Source organism: Megalobrama amblycephala, linkage group LG6 (genome assembly GCF_018812025.1).
Source record: "Megalobrama amblycephala isolate DHTTF-2021 linkage group LG6, ASM1881202v1, whole genome shotgun sequence".
NCBI classification, from domain to species: Eukaryota; Metazoa; Chordata; class Actinopteri; order Cypriniformes; family Xenocyprididae; genus Megalobrama; species Megalobrama amblycephala.
Window position 1 is genome coordinate 5,153,235 of NC_063049.1, and position 27,583 is coordinate 5,180,817.

Consider the following 27,583-nt stretch of genomic DNA (forward strand, 5'->3'; position numbering starts at 1 on the left):
TGGGTAAAAGACCCATATAAGGAGCAAGACAGGGCTCGATGACCCGTAAAATGCCTGCTACCCTAGTGAAAAAAAAGTATACTTTATTGTATTTTAAATATATTCCCTTTTTCTATAGTACACTGCAAATATACTAACAAAAAATGTACTATCATTAAATATATAAAAAGTATAGTATCATATTTTCACAATGCAACTTTTAACACACTTTAAAATAATTGTACTTTAGTATATTTTCTAAAAAATATATTTGAGAAAAATATACTTGAAGTGTAAGTTCAGTTTATTTTAAAAGTGTATTTTATATATTTGAGGTATATTTTAACAGTGTGCTGAAAATGATCATTGTAACAATGCACTGAAAGTATATTTAAAAAATACATTATTTAATATCCTGAAGTTGTAGTGTATCTAATGTTAAATTTGAGTATATTTTTTAAGTTTACTTCTTCATCCTTGGAATTCATTATATTACTTGTGCTATTTATTTCAGTATGAATGCATTACAAGCCCATTTAGTATATGCAGTGTAGCCTATGCAATTTACAAATATGTGTAAATGTTTATTAAGTTTACACTGGCAGAATCATTTTACAATCGTACACACAAATCTATATTAAACAACACACCAGTAGCACAAGTAATGCGAAAAAATATGTCGAGTGGTTAAACTTATAGGAATTCAAATGTCTCTTCAACTTGGTCTGTGACCAATCAGATTTTGTTGCTCACTGCCTTCAGCCAATCAGAGCTGCTGACGTCACGGTCGTCGTCTGAATCCCCTCGCTCAGTCACTCAGGTGAAGTATAATGTCGCAATGTATAATTTATTTAATAAAACACTGAAAGCGCAATACATCGCTCAATCTTGGGGATTCTGACCAGTTCAATCAAGTGACATCACAGACTGACTGTGATGGCGACGACAACCGGCTAATCTAATGGCCTATGCGATCCTGAAAGAACCGGAGAAAAGTGCTGCTATTGGGAGGTGAGTTGTAGTCTACCAGTTAACAAACTTTATTTTATTTTCTTTAACAAATGGAGAGCGATATTTCAGCTTGATATCTCCTTTTTGAGTTTGTGTGGTGGTTTATGGCACATGTTTGTATGATTGGTCAAATCGGCCCGTATTCTGTACGATATTAATTCATAAAGTGTTTTATGCTTGACTATGTACCGAAAACAATATCGACATGCCATTCTGATACAGTTCCTGCTGCTAATCCTCATTTACTGTTCAAAAATAGTATTGGTTCAATGTAGGATTTAGACAGACTATTGTAAACGTGAATAAAGAGTTGAACATCTTATATCTTATATCTTTCTTATATCTATCTTATATCTTATATCTTTCTGTCAACAGATGCTGTTCTTCACAAGTATCTGCGGTCATCATTGTGCCATCAGACACAATGAGAAGCTCATCAGAAAATCGAATATAATGTGTAATTTGTATTTGTGTATAGAGGGTCACCATGGTCCAATATTTTTTTTTATTTAATGAAAAACATGGTAAGTTTTGCTGAATCTAAGTTTAAATAAAAACTATTGGATTTGTCAATGAAATATGTCTCTTCATTAGTGATGTTGTTACATTTTATTTATTTTAATGGCTTTGAAAACAAATGCATTCAACTTTGGGAAAATGTGTTAAACTGTATTTAAATAGTAGCACAAATGTATTGTGTGAGATTATGTAATTCAAAGTACAGTAGTCAACATTTGAAGTGGATCAAAAAAGTTAGGACAACTTTGATTAAAGGTTTTGATCCGCTTCAAATGTTGACTATATTATACAAAGTATAAGTAATAACAAAGTGTATTGTTATTGACTGCAAAGTGTGTAATGTTTAATATTTGGAATAAGCCAAAGGTACTGAGCATACAGTATATACTATAATATATTCAGTGTATATTGCTTGTGTTTTCTGAAGACACTCGTAATTATTTTGTAATGTACTTAAATCACAAAGTGTACTTATAACACAAAGTGTACTCATAACAGAAATAAAGTGTACTTATAACACAAATAAAAGTATACTTATAATACAACGTATATTATAACGAAAAAATATACTTTTAACACAAATAAAGTATACTTATAACACAAATTAAGTACACCTTAATATCACTAATCAAGCATGCAATTAGTCCCTACACAGACATATACTTAAAGTGGACTAAGTATACTTGAAGTTGTTCCAATTTAGCACACATAAGTATACTAAATATACTTAAAGTTGTATTTTAATACTACTTAATTTCAACTTAAATATACTTAGTACAAAATTAGTTGTTTCAAAATAGCACACTTTAAATGAACTAATCATTAACACACTTGAAATATACTAATAATTAGTCTTGCTGCAAGTATACTTAGTATACTTTTTTTTCACTAGGGGATATCAATCACAGTCCAGGCAAACAATAAACAGTCCAAAGGGCAGGCAGCAGAGAATCGTAAACGAGAATCAAACAGGTTGAGCAACAGGCAGACAATCAGTATAGAAAACACTCAGAAATGTACACGGTGGCAATACAAGACCTCGCAATGAGGGTGAGGTTGAGTGTGGCTTAAGTAGTCCAGGTAATACATCTCAGCTGGGTGTGGTAATTAGTCCAAGGCAGAGGGCACATGGGAAATGTAGTGCATGTGTGAATGTGAGTGCACACGTGTATGTTAGTATTCAGGAGAGGGTGCCCTCCGATGGTCAGAGGAGGGAATCACGGAGTTCGTCTCTGTGACAATAACGCTGCTCAGATTGCATTATTTCTTGAAGAACGATGACAGAGAGCAGATCATTCAGAAGAAATGTGATGCAAACAATGGACAATATATCAATATTTCATGGACAAAAAGTACTGTTTTTTTGTTTTGCAATGTACACTCATATTTTACCCAAGTGCCACAGATTGGATTCATCTCGCAATCTCTATAAAGGTATGAAGTCCCGTTTGATTTTTCGTGTTGTTATTTGCACACCCAACACAAATTACTGTGTTGGAGCATCTATATCTTAAAAAAAAAAAAAAAAAAAAACACCGTAGATTGACAGTAAACCTTTAGAACTTTTAATGATATAACTTGTTATCTTCATTAATATTTTATATAGTATCTAAGATAGATAGCTCCTTTGCCTGCTAACATGGTCACGTCGAGCTAGGCGGGTGTGGTTTCAGCAACCAGTCTCATCAGCTCCAACCGCGTCCCGCCTCTTTACCCATTTTGAGTTATCCGGGAGTGATGCACTACTAAGATGGCAGCGGCCTCATTTTCGCTTCAAAACTGCTCTACAGAAATCTACGGGTGACGTCACGGTCAGTACATCCATATTTTTTTACAGTCTATAACTCAAACACACAAAATGAGTCAAAGACCCATTCCACGGGAGTGAAGGCGGAGCCTCAGCGCACACCTCCTGCTACGTTATCGTCACTGACCAATGGTAGTACGAAGATGTTTTTGCAGCTGGAGCGAACTTCCCCTGAAAGTTCGCTTTGGCAAGCCGTTTCGAACTTTCAAAAAGAACACAAAACGAACTTTGTTTTGACCTGATTTTGTTCGAAATGACGTCACATCAGTTCGTTCTTCGATTTCGTTTGAAGTATACCGGGGCCTTTAAGGTATGAGATTTTTCTCCAGTTTCACAGACAAGGCTTAAGCTAGTCCTAGACTAAAATACATGTTTGAGCTGTTTAACTGAAAGCAACTTGTACTGACATATCTTAAAATATGTCAGTGTCATTGTTTTGTCACCAGTAATGTTTCTTTCTAGTGAAAGTTTATAAAAGCTACTTAAATGCCTTAATTATCCTGGCTTAGGCTAAGCCCTTTCTGTGAAACTGGGCCTATGTTTCTTTTTTACACTATTACTTTAATACATTCTTTCCTTATTAGAGGCATACAGTCTTTTCTTTCTTTACCCACTCCTTGGCAACACCTATGAATCAAACCCAAACTTGTGCCACATCATAGAGTTTCAAGCAGTCAGTGTCTGTCATATGCCTCCTATTTATTATAAATAATTCTATTATAAATAATTAATCAATAAATTATTATAATTATATCTATGTGGCTGGATCACATCTGTCCAAATGAACATATATGTGTGCTTTGTCAAGATCATTCTCTTATGTTCAAAGTGCTGGTTTTGTCTATCTTTTCTATCTCTACCTGTGATCACTTGGACTGTGGTCATCATTTAATCCTGCCACTATTCGCCATTGTCACCACATTTCGGATCGGCACTATTATTATTGACCTTATCTGTTAATAAACCCACACTCAGTATGTTCATATGTGACATTTTCCTTGCTGATTTTTTCTTATCTATTTAACCCACTGAGGTCTGAGGGTTTTTGGGGCCCTGGAGTAGTTTTGACATGCCCAGACATTTGTGCTTTTTTCAGTTGCTTATAAACACATACTGAATATGTGTCCACAAGACTTTGGGGTACTGCATTTTGAAGTCTAGAATGCTTGCTTCAAAATTGTGTAAAAATCATCCTGCCTACTCATTCACATAAAACAATATATTGGTTTAAATTTTGTAGGACACTTTTTGTTTAGAAAGACGGCATGCATGGAGGTGCAAGTAATCCTGAATAATGCTGTGATTCACACCTGAGGAGACAATGACCTGCATAATGAGCCACATAATGAGCCTTTCAGTCAGGTATGTAAGAGAGAATTAGAGAATGTGAGGACAAAATAGTTTATTTAGAATATAGTTAACAATATAAATGAAAGTCAAAGGCACATTTTGAGTACATTGTTATACGGAAATAAATTAATACATTATATGGAAATAAATCCTGTTCAAAAATTTATGTGAACATCACATACCTGGCATATCCAGGGTGTTTGGTGTTTCTATGCAATGGATAGGGGAAAAAACACTTTCCAGCTTCCAGTCAATGATCTCAGTATCATATTCATGCATAATGGCCAATGTGGGTCAATATCTGGTCACTATGATTCTCAAATGAGATTTAAAAAAATGAGATAAAAGGGGAAAAAAAACCTCTGTGAGCATGCTGATGACAGAATCATATCAACTATTGTATTAATATTAATATAATGTCCATTCTTAACAGAAAACATGATTTTTGTGATCTCATGCATGCACATATTATTGCACATCATGTGAAGAAAATTTTGTATAGGCCTATTATATTTTAAATTATATACATTACCGGTCAAAAGATTGTACTCGTTACTATTTTTAATGTTTTTGAAAGAAGTGTCATGCTCATCAAGCCTGCATTTATTTGATCAAAAATACAGAAAAAAACCCCAGCAATATTGTGAAATATTATTACAATTTAAAATAATGGTTTTCGCTTTGACTTTCATTATTCAAAACCTGATATTTCAAAGTTTCTCTAGACATATCTCATGTTTGCGTGATAAGTATTTACTAAGTTACAGTTCATTTTCTAACGACTATCAGAATGGACTTCATTGAGAAAGAGACTGCAGATTGCGCATCATGTTAATTTTCTTTATTTTGCAAAAAGCACAACATTTTGTTTTTACTTTGAGTGCACACAAATAAAAGAAGACATTTCACCATTTTCAATGATGTGTAACTCAAATTGACAAAGTATTTTGAGGTGATATCATCGCCAACTCCTGAGAGTTAAACATCACAATATTCCATGTAAAACTGCTTTGGAACAATATTTTATTTATGTTTTGATTAATATTACAATAATTTAATAAATATAATATAATAATATTTTGGTTGTTAAATGATAATCCGATGATGCTGAAATTGTCACGGGTTGGTTCAAACCAGGAGAGTAGAGGCAAGGACCCAATTGCAGCAGTCCTTTATTAGACAAAACTCAGGAACATCAGAAGACCGGGAAACCAAACCACAAAATACAGACAAGAACAGACAAAGAACTAAACAAAACAGGGGAATACAAATACACCAGATAATGAGGGGTAAAACAAGGCACAGGTGGGACAAATCAATCAACTAATGAGTAATCATGGCAGCCAAGGACACAGGGATCAAACACAGGAAAAGAAACCAAATACAGACAAGTCGTGACAGATATCAGTGTTCATACTCTTAAATAGACAAAGTTAATGCTTATTTGGGGTAAAAATACAAACTCTGACCTTTTAATGTTTTTTATTGGTGAACTATGCTGTATTTCATATATAATATTAATGTGATACTATTACAATGCATGCAACAATTCTATACCGTTTGTACATGTAGATTATTAATATACGTTCTGTTCTATTAGTTTTGATCCAGATGTGTGGAGGCAGCTTCTGGTTGTTTTTGTCGAGAGGAGAAGAACCACGTACACAATCTGGACTCTATAAACAGAAGAGGAGAGGGTATATTTAGCATCAAACGCCAATTTGCATAAAAGCAGTAGTGTCATATGTTGGTTTCAAACACCAGGATAAATGTTATGTCAACAAGGGTTGTCAAATGTTGTTATTTTACACGATTCATTAATTATACTTTGGTTTGGTATGTGGTTTGATATATTTTGTTATCTTTTCTATTTCTTTTTTCCCATTAATTGGTTTGTTTCACATTTACTAGTTTCCTGAAGAGCCATTAAATAGCTCAAAATACATACATTAAAATGTAAATGTGCATCTCAAAAAGCAGCAGTTTTAACAGGGTTGTGTAGACTTATTATACCCACTGAATGTTGTAGAAATATCTTTTTAACTTTATATAGTATTTTATATAGTATTTTATATTTAAAGGTGGTGTTCAAACACATTTTAAACATGTGACAACTAGTCTCCCTTAAAAACAAGTGACGCTTTTCAAGAGACTTACCATCTACTGACAAAAGAAGTTGATCTTCTCCTCACAGTCTCTGGGTGTCCAGACCCCTGTTTGCTTGCCCAGGGCTCCACAACGAAGGTTTCTGGCAGGACACTGGGGCTGTCCCGTCTGAGGCCAGGCCATGAAGTCAAGATCATCTCCACTGACCCAGAACCACTCCCCTGCTAGAAAGCGCAGACCAATCCACACATATTCAGTTTGAGCCTGTGTGATACTCTGTAAAGCAGAATTCATCCTGTTCTCTGAGCTCAGACTCGCCAGATCATTATAATGTGTTCTGCAGTATTCCAGAGCTCCTTCCCAGCTCTCTACCTGCTGCACCAGAACAAATTCTGATATGTTCATACAGAAGAAGGCATATTTATCTGTGCAGTCTTTGTCATGCAGTTTCTTAAGACTTTTTTGTAGAATAGCACAGTCATTACCTTCAGGTTGTCCATTAATAGTATTCCAGCTAATTTGTATTGCGTTTTCACTTCCGCTCCACTTCCAGACTCCTGATTGTTTGTGGAGTCCAACCCAGGCATCAGAAGTTTGACCAACTGCATCTTCTAAAAATTGCTGTTTCTCATTCTCATTGGTGAAGGTGGACAGGTCATGAAAGTGAGTTTTGCAGTACGTTAGCGCAGAATCCCATGTCTTATCCTCATTCACAAAGAAATGTTGTTTAAAGAGACCGGAGGAGAGTCCGAAGAGCTCCAGGATTAGGAACACAGTGAGGGTCGTCTTCATCTTCATCCAGTGAAGAGATTTTGTGTTTTTTCAATGATCAGTTGAAGGAGAGGACAGAACTGAGCATGATGACACTGACTCTCTCTTACTTAAACTGACATACAGCCAATGAAAAAAGAGTGTGATGGTGTGACCAATCACAGCACACCTTTACAGACAGAACAAACAAACCAGCTGCATGCTGGAAAAGCTCAATTTCTTTTGTCAGTAGACGGTACGTCTCTTGAAAAGCGTCACTTGTTTTTAAGGGAAACTAGTCAGACATTTAAAATGTGTTTGAACACCTTCTTTAAACATAAAATACTATATAAAGTTAATGTATGTATTTTGAGCTATTTAATGGCTCTTCAGGAAACTGTAGTAAATGTGAAACAAACCAATTCATGGGAAAAAAAGAAATAGAAAAGAGAACAAAATATATCAAACCATATACCAAACCAATTAAATAAACCTCATAATATTTTTAAGAAACTCTGGGCCAGGTAAAACTGGCATAAAACAAATAAATGTGATGAAATTAAGCAGATTAAATTAATTTTACTTCAATTTAATTAAAACATGTTACACAATTCGTTCATAATGTTGTTACAATTTCTAGAATTTTTAGTTTTAAAGTAGCATTTTAGACCCAGATGTCTAAATGTGAAAGATGTTGTAGTGCTAAAGTTTTACACACAACTACAAACAAGAAATATCACAGAAATATGTATTCATTACTAGATTAAACCAAGAAAAACTGCAAACTCAACTCATTCTGACATAACCCTTGTCATAATCTGCCATAATCTGACTTCTCAAAATTGTAGACCAAATGCAAATAAAAAAATAAAAAAAAACTAGTAAAACAAATCCATAAAACCATCTGAACAAGCACATATGCATTTGCCTGTGAGAATAATGGAGCACGATGCAAACATTTAATGCAAACATTCACTTGTAACTAAATACACAGACGCTGACTTCTCAACCAAGTGCTCAATCAACTGCCTAATTATTTGAAGAGAACTACAACATTTACATGTACTTTTACATATTGTATTCATTTAGCAAACTCTTTAGCCAAATATACTTACAAATGAGAAAAATCAAAGCAGAAGAAATTAATCTAAGAGAGACAAGTAGTGCATAATGGTATGGTTATTCTTTATTATGAGTGTTCATAATAAAGAATAATGGTGTCACAGTAAAAGCAGTTTTAACTTAAATTAAAACTGCATAAATTAACTTAAACTAGTTTAAATTATATATATATATATATATATATATATATATTGAAAGGGGCTGGCACGAGGTTGTAAACAAGGATGTTTTCATTTTAAACGACATCTTTTACAAGATGCAACTAACATGCATTGACTAGCGCTGTCATGGGAAATCCCCTTAAATGGTAAAAGGACAAAGACAAAGATATCTCTTTTCTCAGTGGACATTCAAATAGATTTTGTGACTATGACTATAAGATTGAACGGAAGATTATCAGCTAGATGCAGGTAAAGCACTCGCTTAGTTGGGGACACTTGATATTCAACAATGTTTTTGATCTGCCTACAATGACACCATTGATTGCGAACTGAACTGAGCTGGACGATGACATCACTGTTTTCTCCAGAGCTGCTGTATAGATAAATGAACTAAAATAATAACTAATGATTTTTACAATGGAATGAATCAATATTGAAGTAACTTAAGCTGGACAATGACACCTGCTATACAGCCAAAAATTATGTTCCCTCTATCACTGTGAAGCTGCTTTGACACAATCTGCATTGTAAAAGTGCTATATAAATAAAGGTGACTTGACTTGGCTTAGTCAATCTCTCTCCCTCATAATGCTCTATCTATTCAATGAAGTGACTCAACGTTCCTTCATTACTAGTTCTAAAGTGATGTTTTAGAATTAGTAATGGAGGCTTGGGCTCAACTGTTAATCTGTCAACTTGAGATTTGAATCCATGGTGGAAAGAATTCGTTTTTCACAAAAGAGGGTTTTTAAAGACAATACATTGTTATTTCTTATTTATTTACACACTCGTGCCGTCGAACTGTTGTATAAATGAAATATCACACTCACTGTGCGATGTGGTTGTATATCAGCACTCTGTGACCTACGACACTCGGCCAGCAGAGCTGATATATAGTCATATCACACGGCTACTTGTGTGATATTGCTTATATATATGTGTGTGTGTGTGTGTGTGTATGAAATATGTGTCTTATTGAGGATTAGTGGCTTGTAGACTTAAATCTCAAATTATGCAAATTTACAGGCAAAAGATGAAATTAAATAGCATGCATATTTGCATTACATTTCCATTTGGGGTCATTCTCGGAAAACTACATAATGTGCGTCCCTGTGACTAATGATATAATGACAGGAAAATGAACATACATTATTTAAATAGTAATAATACAGTATAATATACTGTATTAATACTATAATTAATGCTACAATGTATACTATTAATACTATAATAATAGTATAAAACAGAAATGTTTCAACTATTCCATAAAAACCATGAATATTGGTAATCAAGCAAGTGTCTAAAAGTTTTTGTTATTTGTTTTCCAAAAAATCAGCAGTGAAATATAATTGATGTAAAAGCTGTCTGGAATCCCTATTTGATTGAGGAATTTTGCAAACTGTAGATTTATTTGATGCAACTACGGATGGTGCTGGTGTTACGGGTCTGTATTTGGATTTTTGTAAGGTTTGTTTTTGTTGTTCCTTATATAGCTTTTCATACATTCATCTTTATACATAAAATCTGCAAACACACACACAATGAATAAGTTACTAATAACTCTGTTACATACAGTATGAACCAAAACAATAGGACCCTGTTTGAGAGAAATATCATGTGTAGTTGGACGGATGGATAAATGAGTTATGGTTTAAGATGCATATTGGAAATAGTCATCAGAAAGTCAAACTAGCTGTTTTTTCACTATGTAGTGCTAAAGTGACTTATACAGAGAGTTTGTGGGTAAAATAAATTATTTTAATTTAATCAGTTTCATATTCTGAATGAAGGAAAATCAGTTGATGCTGATGTCATTGTCAATTCAGTCTTTGTCATTCATTGGTAAACATGTTGACATTTTACATGTAATTAAAATACATTTGGTGTAGTACTACTACAATCTTTCTTTCTTTCTTTGCATTTGATCTATTAATATGCAGTGATCCAGATGTGTGCAGGGTGTTTATGGGGGGAGTTTCTGTCGAGTGGAGCTGAACTGGGTACACAGTCTGTCACTGGTAGATTCGGTAAAGGTAGGAGAAGATGAGAGGCCACTGCCTGCAACACACACACACATAGAGAGAGAGAGAGGAGGAGGAGGAGAGTGTGTGAGAGAGAGCATTTAACTCATTAGAAATAGTTCATCAAAAATGTGGTGTAGAAACAATTTTCACTCAGAAATTGCTATTACATTTCACACTTAAATTACAAAGAAATGGCATGTAACACATTAAGGTAAGTGTGAAATTTTGAATTAGATATAATTATACTCTTTTAAAACATACTATATTTTTACCATGTCTATGACTTTCATTTGTGTAACACAAAAGGAGACATTTAGAGAGATATTCTGATCACTCCCTTAAAGGTTCCACAATGGCCATACGAAGAGCAGACCGAAATAGTGAAAATCTTGACATTGATCTGCCATAGCACTTCTTGATGCATTCATGAAGCTTCATGTGAGAGCTAGGGATGTCCAATTCATGAATGTATGAGTCTGATCTTTTCATTTATCCATTTAACAAAATCAGTTTGAGCGATTCGTTCACGAAGCTGAACTGATTCGATTCTTGAGTTTAACTCACTGACTCAATGATCCAGTCAAGACAGTAACAGATTATCAGTGAATAATGACATCAAATCATGACTTCAAAACACTTACATAGCACATGAGTCATATATTTTATGTTGATTTTGTGATACTTTTATGGTGTTTTGCTAAGTCCTGTTCCTGTTACTTGTAGAGGCAGAGTATGCTACTCAAACATTTCTCTTTTTATGTTTCACAGAAAATAGAAAGTCATAGCAGTTAGGAACAACATAAGCTTCACACACTTGTTCCCAACGTTTTACAAAATATCCAATATTGTACTGTGATCTCTTTAGTCACTAACAACACTAATGACCTGAATAAATATGTAACATTATTAAAATCAATTTATGTCAGTAATGTTATTAAGGCTTGGCAATCTTCGTCCAGCACAACACTCTCACTCACCTCTCATGAGGTTGTACATGTTCAGGTAGTTTGTTCCTGAGTCTAAAATGGCATACCAGCTACGAGAGACAGACCTGCCCTGAGGAGAGATTGAACATTTCCAGTAGGATTAAATTATTGTCAGGACATTCACAAAAAACTGGAAACATAGCATCGAAATGGAGTATGTTCACTGTTGGAAGTCGCCCTCACCTGAACATCACAGGTGTCTGGGTCTGGACTGCTGAGGTTGAAGCTGATGTCATCCACAAACCTCATCACAGGAGTGGTGTGTGTAGCAGTGATGTCCTCTGCATTAACAGACACCAGCTGAAGATATGAAACAAATCATCACAGTTTAATAAGCATACAATTATGCCTAAAAATCATGAAGAACAGCAAGAGAACAAAACACAAAAGAATACTTGAGTTTCTAGGCGAGTAAATATGAGAGCAGTGCTTTTGATTGTTGTGCAGAATGTTTAGGATGTTTTAAGCCTTTCAGAGCGGTGATGTTCAAGGTTATACAGGTGCGGTCATTTACCATTGCTTGGCGCAGTCGTTTCAGAATCTGCAGGAGTTTTGCGTAAAGGTGAAAAAATTCCCACAGATCATGTTCAAGTTGGTAACGTGAACGTGCCTTGAATTTGTATCATGTTAATACTATGGTATTTTTTGAAATGCATTTTAAATACCCTGGTGTAGGAATATGGTAATGGTATGTGATAATTTAATGTTAGTTAGATACTGTATATTACCTGTTTGATGATATATTCATTCCTATTATATGACTATATTTACCTATTATATTTACTAGTTGCCATATCAACACTATATAAAGAAAAAAAAAATACGCTGAATATTTATTTAACCATTACAAAAGTACATTTCTTACTGAAGTTAATTTTTCATCTCAGTTTTTGGTGTTTATTTAAAGCTGCAATATGTAATATTTTCTGTCCGCTAGAGGTCGCTAGAGGCCTATTCAAAACAAAGGCGTAGCTTGATGACGCCAAGTTTTAGAGCGGAATCTTGGGACATGTGGTCTCAACCTCAACGGCCGGTGGAAAAGAATAGGGATAGGACTCGGGCAGAAATCGTGTTCATGGATGCGATTATTAACGTTACTGTAGTATGAAGCAGAGCAGGAGCGAGTGTTGTGGAGCTGAACGAGGAGCTGGAGCGATTGATCAACACACGCCTCGCGAGCAGCGGGACTTTTATTATGACACAGTCGCCGGCGCCGCTTCCGCTTTTTCCGGTCATGAGTATGAGGTAACGCAGCTCTGTTATATCATATTAGATACATTTGAGTGTGTTGAAAATGATGTTAGTGTTACTCTGAGCGTTCACTCGGCGGCTGCTGTGAGACACTGTTACACACTGCAGTAAGATAGATCGATTTTACAATATCATATTAAATGCTGGATGGCTTGTGTTGATAAATGACATGCAATTAATTTTAAAACATATTGTATGATGGAGAAAATGCTGTATTACTGTTACTAAAAATAAAGCCGCATCTGATTAAGCTATGTTAGCTACTTGACAAAATAGTGTTTTTCTCTGAGGCATGGTAAAGCATGAGACTTGCAGAAAATCAAGAAAATTAGATTTAAACAATAAGACTAAACGTGTGGAGCTATATAACAATATTTAGTTTTCTTCCAATAAATATATCAAAATAGTTGTTCCCTTGTCTATTAAAACATGTGATATATTAAAGCGTCTTTGGTGTTTCCATGGTTTCTACAAAATAAAACCGGAAACCGAGGGTAACGCGGGTATGACGCAATTGACAGGCGACTCCTCACACGTCCCGGAGCCTTGATTAAAATTGCAATTTTCTCACGATTTAAAAATAGTTGCAAACATTTGGGATGTTGTAAGAACTCTATATAACACTGTAATAGTGGTTTTTGGATATTTTACTGCAAAAATATTACATATTGCACCTTTAAGACGAGAAAAATTACTATTTCAGTCTCCAATAGCAGAAGACACTAGCTAGGATTAAATCCCAGTTACGAGTATTGTAACACTGTTATAATGTGTCCAGCTATTAGAACTATGCCGTTCTATGACGTTAGTGATTTAACTCACATTATTCTTATGAATTTAACTGAGAAACCATGAGAAACGGGTCAATAAAGAGTGAGAGTCAATGTTCAGCTGGCATGTAGTTGTCTCCTAGCTGTTCTGTGAGAGCTGTGTATGTATGTCAAACTACAAAATTAGTTTATTTTTAATTATATATATAAAAATAATAATTTTGTTTTAATGACAAAACACTTTAATTTGTCTTGTTACAACAGGCACGTTGTCGCATTTCACTTCCATTCTTTCAGGGTAAATAAAGAAAACAGTACACACTGTAAAGAAACAAGGCCAAATAATTGTACTCAATGTGTGAAATGAATGTGGGAAAAAAATAAAATACTCCCAAATGGATTTACACAAACTGAAAAGTGTTAGGTTGCCTGCTCTCCCCTACATTTGAACCATTTCAGCTTCCTGTCCAAAATTTTTAGTCTTTTCTTTATATTCATGCACACACTCACAGAATAAAGGCACCTTTGGCTCTTCCCAGGACATGTTTCTGTTGACCACTCTTTAATCTGGTTGACCAAGAGTGAGGAGACGTCAAAGCAGGGAATACCGATTTTCCTAAAATAACAAATAAATACTTAAATATATAAGATACTTAAATATATTTATATACAATAAATTGAAATAATTGGCCTAGCCTATTTTAAATGTTTCTACAAACAGGGAGTCAGCAATACACGTGCAGATTTGTATTAATGTGTTTGTAAATCTGGACAATTTGGCCTATTGCGGTTACGAACCACTCAACAGCGCACTGTGCATGGAGCGGACCGGCCGCCAAAGCGCACAGTATCCCGATACCGAGAGCCAGTGCAGCCAGCGCGGACACACACACCATCATCTTTCGGTTAGAGCTGCACCAGGAGGAGTCGGCGGAGCTAGAAACACCCTCGTCGCGTAACAAGCCTGTGCTCATGCTCGCCGCGTCCTTATCGCGGCCGTACAGATGTAGGATCCAGTTCAGCTGAGTCCGCTCTGCGGGTCTACAATATTAGCACAGGACGGTCGAGGTGCCACACTTCGCATGAGAGGCCTATAGTAGAGTCTAGTGCCTATCTGGATTATGCATTGTTTATAATCCCGTTCAATAACAGGTTATTTCTACTGGTGTCCGTTGCGTGTTGGGGGCGTTAACACAGGAGCGCAAAGCAAGACGCAGCTCACCGGAATGGAAGGGGTCTCGAGACGTCACCTCAGACTGATCACTCGGACCAATCAGCTGTATCCCGACCATAGTATTCAGCAACAGTAAGCATGCTGCAGCGCAACGCAACGCTCTCCTATGTTCTGTACAGATAGAGAGTGTATGATAAGGAATGTATTTTTCTGCACGGTCTCATGATCTCTATTGCACAGTAACGGAAACGCACGGGTTAGTTCTGGAAAAGCACAGTCCAAGAGTCAGCAGAAAACGTTATTTGAAAGCGGTGAGTACACGTTAAATCATATAATACAATGGATTTTCTGAAATTACCGCTGAATAATGATGTAAAGGAATGTAAAAGTTAAATAATATTCTTTTAGCATTTGCCCTGAGCAATTAAACATGTTTGTTTCCCACCCATTTAGTGGAAACGAAACTTACTGACAACTCATTTGAAGGACGAACAATAGAAACCTCTAACATGCCCAACAACATCAACAACAATGATTAATAATAATAATAACATGCCATCCAAATATTTATTTACAACAAACAAAAAAACACTCCACTAATCTTTAAAGGCAAATCAGTAATGTAAAATATGGGTAATTTTCCCAAACGCCCAAAAAAACAGGGTTGCATAGTTGAGTTTAAAATTGAGAAAATGGACAGAGTACTATATTGTCTTCCTGTTATGCTGTAGAAAGGGGAAAAAAAATATTATTAGGGATTTTTTTCAATGTTAAATGATTTTGATATGGGGATGTGGTAAATTGGGCAAAAATATTTTATTGCAAATTAAAACAAGTTAATTACAAGTATTAATGAATTTATTAAAGGATTAGTTCAATGAAAATAACCCCGATTTACTCACCCTCAAGCAAACCTAGGTGTATATGAATTTCTTCTTTCAGATGAATACAGTCAGAGTTATATTAATAAATATCCTGATGCTCCAAAGCTTTATGATGGCAGTGAACGGAAACCACCTGTTTGAAGCTCAAAAAAAAAGTGAATCCATCCATCATAAATATACTTCACATGGCTCCAGGGAGTTAAAGGATTAGTTCACTTTCAAATGAAAATTTCTTGATAATTTACTCACCCCCATATCATCCAAGATGTCCATGTCCTTCTTTCTTCAGTCGAAAAGAAATTAAGGTTTTTGATGAAAACATTCCAGGATTCTTCTCCTTATAGTGGACTTCAATGGGCACCAAAAGGTTGAAGGTCAAAATTGCAGTTTCAGTGCAGCTTCAAAGGGCTTTAAACAATACCAGACGAGGAATAAGGGTCTTATCTAGTGAAACGATCGGTCATTTTCTAAAAAAAAACACAATGATTTTTCCATAAGTTGAATAGGGAAGGTATAGGACATACAGCTTAAGCTCTTTGAAGAATACGGAAGGTGGCGGAAGCACTTGCGAGGTGATCATTTGAGTTTATAAAGCATATATACTTTTTTATTTATTTTTTTAGAAAATGACCGATCGTTTCGCTAGATAAGACCCTTATTCCTCGCCTGGTATCATTTAAAGCCCTTTGAAGCTGCAGTGAAATTGTAATTTTGACCTTCAACCTAAAGGCCCTCTGAAGCGAAGCGATGCGTTTGTGTAAGGAAAATATCCGTATAGCATGTTATTAAGCAAAATGTCTAGCTTCTTCCAGACCGCCTTCCATATTCAACTACCAAAAAAGTCAGTTGAATACGTAAATTGAACACGGAAGGTGTAGGACGTAGAATAAGCATTTTGAACTGCGAGAGGCATTACACTTTCTTCGTAAGTTGAATACGGAAGGCGGTCTGACATGAAACATGAAAGTTTTGCATTTATTGCTTTAAAGGTAATGGGACAATTTGAAATGCATAATTATATATAAACTCACACTCTTCATCTCAGGTTCATTATGGCAGAAGATTTGACAACTCCATTGCTCTCAGACTCTGAAGTCCCTTCTGAAGTCCCTGCTGAAGCTCCTGCTTTGAAGACCAGCCCTACGGTGGCCATACTCGGTTCTGGAGACTTTTCTCGCTCACTGGCTGTGCGGCTGGTAGCTTGTGGTGTTCGAGTGGTGGTTGGGAGTCGGTGTGTAAATCGCATCCCGTCAGGACTGTTCCCTGATGCAGTGGAGTTGAGGAACCAGGAGGGGGCAGTATCACAAGCAGGGTGTCTGGTGTTCATGGCCTTGTTCCCTGAGCATTACCATTCCTTGCTGGGGCTACAGTCTGCACTTGCAGGGAAGGTGCTTGTGGATGTAAGTAATGCAGCAGAGATGAATAACCATGGTCCTTCTAATGCGGAGCGACTAGCTGAGCTATTTCCAGACAGTCTAGTGGTCAAAGGATTTAACATGGTTTCAACCTGGGAGCTGCAGACTGGGGCTCATGATGGAAGCAGACAGGTCAGGGCTGTTGTTGTGCTATCTGTATTTATTGAAAACTAGTGCAGGGTTATTTGAACTCTATGAGCTTTTACCTTTCACTACTGTAGGTCCTGATCTGCAGTAACAGTACAGAGGGGAAGAGGAAAGTTGTGGAGTTGGCTCGGCAGATGGGGTTCCACCCGGTGGATATGGGTGGCTTGTCTGCTGCTCGAGAAATTGAGGTAGCTCCATTGCGCCTATTCCCATCTTGGAGTGGCTCGATTGTTGTCACCTTCCTCCTCTTTCTCTTCTTCTATGGATATGGTTTTCTGCGGGGAATTCTGCTGCCATTTCTTGCACAAGGACACAATGCTTTCTACCGTCTCGCCCTCGGTCTGGTGAATGAGAGCCTGCCAGCGGTAGCCTTGGTGACCCTGGCACTTGTATACTTCCCAGGCTTGTTTGCTGCATGGTTGCAACTCTGGAAGGGCACCAAATACCAGCGTTTCCCATCCTGGTTGGACAACTGGTTGCAGCGGAGGAAACAACTGGGTCTGTTGAGCTTCCTGTGTGCAACGTTGCATGGTGTCTACAGCCTTTGCCAGCCGCTGCGCAGAATTACACTCTACAGGCTCGTCAATACTGCCTACAGACAGGTGCGCAAACAAAAAACAGCCTGAGAATAATGATCTTGAGATGTTTAGTATGTCATTTGAAGTGCCTAACAAAAGGAAAGTATACTGTATGCTATGTTTTTGTCTGAACGAATCAGGTTAAAGCAGGTGTAGAGGAGCCTTGGGATGAGGTGGGGGTTTGGCGATCTGAGCTGTACCTTTCTTGTGGAGTCTTGGGTCTGGGCGTCCTCTCTTTACTGGCCATCACTTCTCTTCCCTCAGTGGGCAACACCCTTAACTGGAGAGAGTTTACATTTGTACAGGTAAGCCCATACATACCATAAAAGTGTTTCCCATTCCTGTTCCTTGAGGCACACCAACAGTGCACGTTTTGGATCTCTCCCTTATCTGACTCATCCATTTCAGGTTTTGGAGTCTTTACTAACAAGTTGAATCAGGTGTGTTTGATTAGGAAGAGTTCGATAATGTGTAATGTTGGTGTGCCTCCAGAAACAGGGTTGGGAAAGACTTTCATTACACATTTTCCACACTTGACTACTTTGGCTGGGGCTTTGGTGAACCAGCCCATGCTCTGCCTAAACCATGGGTGGCCAAACCTATACCTGCTACCTTCCTGCAGCGGTCAGTTCAACCCTGTTCCAGCACACCTGCCTGTCTTTTTTAAGTAATCCTGATTAGAGTTGGAGCTTATCTTGGCAGGAAGATAGCTTTCTAGGAGCAGGGGGTAGGCGTACGTCCTGATATTGCTGAGTTAGATGCGTTCATGGGTCAACATATTTTGTTGATCCTGGAACAACATTCTAGTCTGGAAATTTAGTCTTAACCCTATTCCTACCCCTAAACCTAACCCTACCCTTAAGTTATCCCAAAAATCAGAGGGAAATGATAGATTAATAACACTGATGTAGAAGCACCAAATCATAATTTTAAGCCTAAACTTGACATAATCTGTAAACTTGTCCCTCAAATCTGATTGGTTGATTTGAATGTTGTTCCAGGATCAACAAAAATGTTGACCCAGGAACATGTTGAACTCAGCAATATCAGGTTATGCGGGGGTAGGCAACCCTGCCGCTGGGGGTACCATCCTGCAGAATTTATCTCCAACCTAAATCAAACACATCTGAAATAGCTAAACTAGGTGCTCAGGATTACTTTAAAGGTGTGTTGGAGCAGGGATGGAAACAAAGTCTCCATGAAGGTAGTTTACCAGGACTTTCATCATGACTAACTACCCCTACCCTGGCCTAAACTCTCTGTGCACATGTACACAAATTCAAAAATAGACTCTGCAGAGATTATATCCAACCCCTCTCAAGCACACCAGCCTATAATTTTTAAGTAATCCTGAAGACTCTGATTAGCTAGTTCATGTGTCTCGAAACTTGACAGGGTAATGGGGCCGTTTCTCAATTTTAAGAATGCAAAGAATGAACTACAAATCTCTTGGAGACCTGTCTTACCAGGCTTCCTTGAACAAACTCAAGAACTCATAACTTATCTTTGTGAGAATTGAGATGTGATCTTGTTGCTTAACTGACCGCCCCAACACATTATAAGTAGTGGGACAGTATCACTCAACGCACTATAAATAAAACATAAGATCATAGATGTCATAAATTATTCACTTACTAGCATATTATTGTAGATCTTTTTCTTTTATTTCATGTATGTGTGTATGTAAAATATTTCCTATGCAGCAGGAATCTCTTGTGCTAAGTGAGAACAAGTTTAAAAATTAAAACTTTTTGGATTTCTAACTGTTCGATTTTCTAGGCTGCATTCTTTGCATCCTCAATATCAAGAACACATCTAGGTAATTTGATGCGTCCTCTGTACTTGAGTTCTTGAATCAATATTTGACAGTTGATGATGATGTAGAACCAAAACACGAGGACGCAAGATCGCACAAGAATGCATATTGAGAAATGAACTGGGTCTCAAGGAGCAGTGTTGAACAATTCCAAACTATATGTAGTTACGGGCCTAGTTGAAACCCGGTACTTAAACTTCCAATCCGATCTGCTGTGCTACATGTTGATGTTAGTTATAACAAGCTAACAAACAAGTTTTGGTGCGTTAATTGATTGATAGTTGACTTTTAGGCCAGTAGGAAACATGAAAATGTTGCTCTGGGTGGAGAGTATTAAAAAAAAACCCAGATATTATGACATGATTTCAAATGTACATAATTTTGGCAATGTCTTTGATTAACATGCAAATGAACATTCAACCCACAAGCAAATTAAATTAGTTTTCTCTCTTCTTCCTTCAGTCAGGTTTGGGCTATATTGCTCTGACTCTGTCCATCATGCACACGCTCTTCTTTGGCTGGGATTTTACCTTCCACATTGAGGCATATCCATTCTATATGCCACCCAGCTACGTATTGGCTGTAGTTCTGCCCTGCATCATTCTGGTGTGCCGTTGCTTTCTGCTGCTACCGTGCATCTCCACCAGACTGACACGAATACGCCGCGGATGGGAGAGTAAACGCAACTGTCCAGTTTTACAGCACCACCATGTGGCTAATAGAATACCATAGAAAGTCTGGGAAGAAATCCTAGGTGGACTTTTATAAGATGGACGTGTTAAATGGATATACAGTTGGCAGTGCAGTGGCCAACAGTTTAAATATGCAAGTATAAAAAAATCCAAGGGCTAAATATAAAGTTGAAAATGTTAAAAGTATTTTGAGACTGGTCAAATTCTCTGACTAGTTTAAGTCAGGCTTACCTGAAAGTGATATCATGCAGAGGTATTCTAACCTTCAATAACTCCTGACTCAAATTTTCCAGCTCTTTCTTTGCACTTAACTGTGCCTTATATTGTTACCATATCCCAATATTTCAGATGATCTTCCTTTGGGCCAGTTACTTTGTAAACTCAATTTGCAAACTCCACCTGTAACAGGGAGGCCTATGTTATACTAAGTACTAATAATGACAAAAATGGCACTGCATTTATGTGTGTAAACTCTTGTAAACAAAGCCTGTGTGAAATTACACTTTGTAATTAAATGTTAAATTTTTTTTGGGATGTCTGTTTATATACACAAAACAAATTCAAAATGGTATAAAATGACTGCATATTTTGCTCTGAAAAACTCATTAAATGTTACAAATTTTTTATTTTCACATCTATTCCTTGGTCTGACTGATTAGTTGTAGTTATTGTGGATATTGTACAAAAATAAGTTTTGAACTGAACTTTCAAACAATAATGTTTTTGGTGTTGTGAAAGCACAATCCATACCTTCAACTTTATTTAACAAAAACAGCAAACAACTTCCAATGTGTCATTTAAATTAAACAAAATATCTGGTATCGGATTTGTTCTAACTGAAATTTAAAAAAAAAAAAAAAATGTAAAATAATTGGTACTCAACACACATTTTAGCTCTGAAAATAAGAGCATTCTTACTTAAGAAAATAATTATTCTTTGACAAAATAAAAACCATCACTCAAAATTTGTCTTGTATATATCTGAAACTGTGCTGATAACATTTGAATGGAAAGACTACAATATAAAAGTAAAGCTATAGATTAAATTAAAACAGATGTTTCAATCCCATTTAGAGATCACAGCAGAAAAGAAGTGCCTCTGGTGTTGAATCCTGATCGCCATCACCATTCTGTCTGTGGATTGGCCTTGAACTTTTTATAGTCTGCCATTTTGAAGAAGGCAAGTTCTGTCTCATTGGCTGTGAAGAGATGAAAGGTACACAAATAGACAATTACCAGAATTGGACAGACTAAGTTTTGCATTTGTTTTTAACATATATATATCATACAGCATATGGCCTTCATATATCAAGGTTAATCGCCAATTCCGTTTAGTTTATTTCCATTCACCAGAAGTCCTAAATATTGCTTTTACATACCAACGCCACATGCCCGTAACCTGCAGCCATCACGCAGAATCAACTTCTCATCATCTTCTAAACTCATTACAAGCTCATTCGTCTGAAATCATCACAAAAAAAAAAAAAAAAAAAAAAAATCATATTAGGTTAATTTACTCATTTTGTACATTGTTTCTACAAGTACATTGTTTCTAATCAATCAGGTAGATTTCCAATGTTATTAAATGGGGAAGATAGAACAAGAAATGAGTTAATTTAACCCACTGTATCATATTTTATAAGCACATGCCTATGGTCTCTAAAGTATCAAATATGATACTCAACAAAAATTACATGTGCAAGCTTCTTTTTTTTATTATTATTATTTTGGTAACACTTTACAAGAAGGTTCATTAGTTAAACATTAGTTAATGTATTAACTAACATGAACTAACCATGAGCAATACATTTGTTGCTGTATTTACTAATCTTTGTTAACGTTAGTTAATGAAAATACAGTTGTTCATTGTTTGTTCATGTTAGTTTACAGTGCATTAACTAATGTACTAAGAGATGTAGAAGAGATTTATTTCAAAAGCATTAATAATTGTTTATGAACATTTGGCATGTACTTTAATAATAACAATTCTATTACTTATTATATTGTATCATATTATTTATTATCATGATTATTAAATGCTGCTTTTTTATAGGACAATAGTATGTGTTATTACAATATAAGATATAATTAATTAATATATATATATATATATATATATATATATATATATATATATATATATATATATATACAGTACAGTCCAAAAGTTTGGAACCACTAAGATTTTTAATGTTTTTAAAAGAAGTTTCGTCTGCTCACCAAGGCTACATTTATTTAATTAAAAATACAGTAAAAAACAGTAATATTGTGAAATATTATTACAATTTAAAATAACTGTGTACTATTTAAATATATTTGACAAAGTAATTTATTCCTGTGATCAAAGCTGAATTTTCAGCATCATTACTCCAGTCTTCAGTGTCACATGATCCTTCAGAAATCATTCTAATATGCTGATTTGCTGCTCAAGAAACATTTATGATTATTTTCAATGTTGAAAACAGTGGTGTACTTTTTTTTCAGGATTCCTTAATGAATAGAAAGTTCAAAAGAACAGCATTTATCTGAAATACAAAGCTTCTGTAGCATTATACACTACCGTTCAAAAGTTTGGGGTCAGTAAGAATTTTTATTTTTATTTTTTTTAAAAGAAATTAAAGAAATGAATACTTTTATTCAGCAAGGATGCATTAAATCAATCAAAAGTGGCAGTAAAGACATGTATAATGTTACAAAAGATTAGATTTCAGATAAACACTGTTCTTTTGAACTTTCTATTCATCAAATAATCCTGAAAAAAAATATTGTACACAAATATTTTGTACAGTTGTACACATTAAATGTTTCTTGAGCAGCAAATCAGCATATTAGAATGATTTCTGAAGGATCATGTGACACTGAAGACTGGAGTAATGATGCTGAAAATTCAGCTTTGATCACAGGAATAAATTACTTTGTCAAATATATTCAAATAGAAAACAGTTATTTTAAATTGTAATAATATTTCACAATATTACTGTTTTACTGTATTTTTAATTAAATAAATGTAGCCTTGGTGAGCAGACGAAACTTCTTTTAAAAACATTAAAAATCTTAGTGGTTCCAAACTTTTGGACTGTACTGTATGTATGTATGTATGTATATATATACATACACACATGTATATATGAAGAGCTGGAGGCGTGGCTTGGGGAAGTGGCCTGATTTTCCTGCTCTTTTTATCTCTAGCTGATTACATGCTGATAAATTTTAACCCTGTAGTCTACTTCTGTGATAACAAGGACATTTGTACCACTGAAATAACGATACTGTGTGGTTGAAAGACTGTTTGTGAAGCTCTTTCATTCATGATAGGATCAGCAGCAGCAGGAGTCAGATCGTGTGGTGACTAACTTCCCCCCAACTTTCCCCAACTGTAATCATGTCAATATTTTATGCCACACGTTGCTAAGCATATTTATATTCAGGCATGGGCAGTATTTATGATACATGTATTTCAAATACGTATTTCAAATACAAAATAGTATTTTGTAATTTGTATTTGGTTGGGTTGATGAAAATGGCTTTGTATTTTGTATCAAAATGCTTTAGTTTATTTTTGTATTTTTAAAATACTTTATAAGAAGTCTACGTGATGACATCATAAAATTGCAGCCTCTGATTGGTGCCTGCTCAATAGTTTGCAGAGACTTGTTGCGATCAGAACAGAAAATTGATCCAAATGGAAGAAGGTGGTCAAGAAACGTGCAGGCTGACAGCTTTCCATCTTTTTTTTCTTTCTTTTTCTTTTTTTTTTTTTTTTTTTGCGTAAATTGCTATATTTTTTAAGAGTTCATATTAAGTTCTGGTGTTCGTTTCGGTACCCTAGGCTAAATAGTTTACCAATTTACATAATGTTCTTGAAAACTATTTTACAGAGCAGCACCCCCCTATATTTATGATTAACAATCAAATGATTAATTAGTTAGAAACTAGTTGCTATGAATACAGGAGCCATCAGTTGTCTTCTTATGAATGACTTGTTTGTCATTGAGTCAGTGTTGCTGATGCAAAGTAGGCCCTTCATTACCAAACACCAAGTAAATTAATTAGGATACAATTATGAGTCATTTGCAAACATTAAACTGTTGGTTACTTTAAAACTAGGAGATCACAGGGATATGTTAATATTTGATTTGTTAAATCCACAATATGTAAATTTTCGCCGCTAGAGGTCGCTTATTCAAAACAAAAGTGTAGCTCGATGACACCTTGATTTCACGGAATCATGGGAAGTGTTGTCTTCACGTCTACAGCCGGTGGAAAAGAATCGTGACGAGACTCAGGCAGAAATCATGTTCATGGATGAGATTATTAACGTTACTGTAGTATGAAGCAGAGCAGGACCAAGTGCTGTGAGAGCTGAATGAGGCCGCTGGAGCGATTGATAATGAGAGATGAGCGCGACACACGCCTCGAAAGCAGCGGGACTTTTATTATGCCACAGTCGCTGCTTCCGCTTCTTCCGGTCAAGCATATGTGGGGTAATGCAGTGCTGTTTATCATATTAGATACATTTGTGTGTTGAAAGTTGTTATAGTGCTACTCTGTGCGTTCGCTCAGCGGCTGCTATGAGACACTTGTTGCACACTGCAGTAAGCTAGATCGATATTAGTCATGGTAAAACATGGTACTCACTGTAAATCAAGAAAACAAGATTCAAACAAAAAGACTTAAGCCACGGTCACACTAGACTTTGAACGTGCGAAATTTATTCGGATGCTGTAACGGTCTTGATATGATGTCATGGTCTACAACGTCTTTTTTATAAACATGAATTCAACACATAACTTAAAGTAATACATTCAAAATGTAAAAATATAGAACCTACTCGACTTTACTGCAAAAACATCATTCTTTTAATTCAGCCAAGAGGTCATGCCGTGACGAATCGATCTTCTACTGGTCACACGTCTTCACGTGATGTGAATTCGCAGGTCAGAGTTCACCAAACTTGAACTTTGGAATGCAGCGAAATGCTAAATTTTTCACACGAGCTTGCGTTTCCGGTCTGACGCATTCGCATGCGTTTGAATGGAAGTCAATGGAACGAAAAGTGCAGTGTGACCGCCCCTTTAATGTGTTGAGCTATATAACATGATTTGTTTTCTGTAAATTAATTGCCCATCCGTCTAATAAAACACATAATATACTAAAGTGTCTGATGTTTCCATGGTTTCCACAAAATAAAACCGGAAATCGTGGGTAATGATGTCATTGATAGGCGATGCACAGACACGGTCTGTGTCCTGGTTAAAATGGCTTATTTCTCTGGATTTAGACCATTTTTGATTTTTTTTTTTTTTTTTTTTTTGGGATAGTGTAAGTACACAAGTCAACAAAATATATACAATTGTTCTAGTGTTTTTTGGATATTTTAATCTAAAAATCCTACATATTGTGCCTTTAACTGGATGCATATGTCAGAGTTATTGATTGACTTGGGCAGAGAAAAGCTGGTGCTATCAAACATTGTTTACTTAATCAGATGAGTCAGTGTAATGGTGAAGAGATAGATCAGATAAGCAAATTGATGGAAGGTTTGCAAAGAAATTTCATGCTCCCTTGTAAAAGTATTTTGTATTATTTTTAAAATACAGTAGTTTATTTTGATACATTTTGTGGCTGCTGTATTTTGTAGTTTATTTTGATACACTTAAAATTAAGGTATTTGGTATTTTATTTTAAAATACATTTTGATGTATTTTGCCCAACCCTGTTTATATTTACCTTTGCTCCATGAGCTTGGTGTATGATTTTCATTGTGTCTGCAACAACACAACAACAGGATGTTAAAATCAATAACTGCGACACATATTTTTGGAAAAAAAGTAGTAGACTTACCATATTCAAACTTCTTAAAGGGTGGAGGCAATCCAGCTCTGGTTGAAACGTCTTCAAAGACAGAAGTGCTTTAGTTACTCATTACTATAATATATCTGATTTAATTTTACTGATAAACATGAATCATGGGAGTTCTGTTAACATCAACCCGTTGTCGTCGTGTCTACCTTGTTTAACAAATGTAATAAACTCCTCCACCGTCTGATCTAAATGAACGTCTTTGAACACCACCGGTTTGAAGTTGCGATGCTCAAAAGACCGAACCAGACGAACCGTCAGAACCGCCTGATCACACATCTCGAGCCCGGACAAGTCACAAACCACCGAATTATTATATTATATGATCATAGCGTAAAAATAAACATATGTAAATGATCCTGAGAACAATGACAGACAGCAGTGCGTACGTCGGTATTTAGCGTACTTATGTATTTAATAACAACGATTTCAAAGCGTTTATTTCCAGCATATTCTGTGAAGTGAACTTCTAGACCAAACTAGCCGCTGCATGATGCATCGATCAGGCCACAGCAGTATCAGGCAAGAGCAATAGATAAGGCATTCAGCACGTGACTCCTTCACTGTGGAAACTTAGCGGCAAAGAAAAATATGTCAACATACAGCAGTCCGTTATATCTGAATATTTTATGGCTCGTTTTATGAGCTTCTTTATAAGCACTTAGGTGTGTTCATTTATATATTTATCCTGGTCAGAAATGTAATGCAAAAACAAAATTTTATTATAATTTAGACACTATTTAAAAAAAAAAAAAAAAAACAATATGGTTGAACTTTAAACAACATTTTGTAAAGTAATTTGCATGTAGATCGATGTACTGTTGAGTTACCAAATAGCTTCATGACTCCAAAAATGGAATAAAAAACATCATGTACCCCAAAAATGTATATGCATTTAACCGAAAATGTTAATATTTGTGGTTAATTTTAAATACATTAAAGGGTTAGTTCACCCAAAAATGAAAATTCTGTTATTTACTCCACACCCGTAAGACCTTCGTTCATCTTTGGAACACAAATTAAGATATTTTTGTTGAAATCCGATGGCTCAGTGAGGCCTGCATAGCCAGCAATGACATTTCCTCTCTCAAGATCCATTAAGGTACTAAAAACATATTTAAATCAGTTCATGTGAGTACAGTGGTTCAATATTAATATTATAAAGTGACGAGAATATTT

The 27,583-nt window shown here is 35.7% G+C and overlaps 2 protein-coding genes across 2 annotated transcripts; one reads left to right on the forward strand and one right to left on the reverse strand.

The window, feature by feature from the left end:
- Positions 1 to 15,183: 15,183 nt before the first annotated feature.
- steap3 (STEAP family member 3, metalloreductase) lies at positions 15,184 to 21,168 on the forward strand. Its single transcript, XM_048192690.1, has 5 exons — positions 15,184 to 15,321; positions 16,940 to 17,441; positions 17,531 to 18,058; positions 18,175 to 18,339; positions 20,313 to 21,168. The coding sequence occupies exons 2-5, from the start codon at positions 16,947 to 16,949 to the stop codon at positions 20,580 to 20,582; spliced, it is 1,458 nt and encodes a 485-aa protein (XP_048048647.1). The 5' UTR covers positions 15,184 to 15,321; positions 16,940 to 16,946; the 3' UTR covers positions 20,583 to 21,168.
- Positions 21,169 to 21,262: 94 nt separating this feature from the next.
- On the reverse strand, positions 21,263 to 26,917 carry lg6h2orf76 (linkage group 6 C2orf76 homolog). Its single transcript, XM_048192691.1, has 5 exons — positions 26,554 to 26,917; positions 26,387 to 26,437; positions 26,273 to 26,310; positions 21,922 to 22,003; positions 21,263 to 21,741 (listed from the first exon to the last, which is right to left on the reverse strand). Exons 1-5 carry the CDS (start codon positions 26,681 to 26,683, stop codon positions 21,665 to 21,667), a joined length of 378 nt encoding a protein of 125 aa, XP_048048648.1. The 5' UTR covers positions 26,684 to 26,917; the 3' UTR covers positions 21,263 to 21,664.
- Between the last annotated feature and the right edge of the window lie 666 nt (positions 26,918 to 27,583).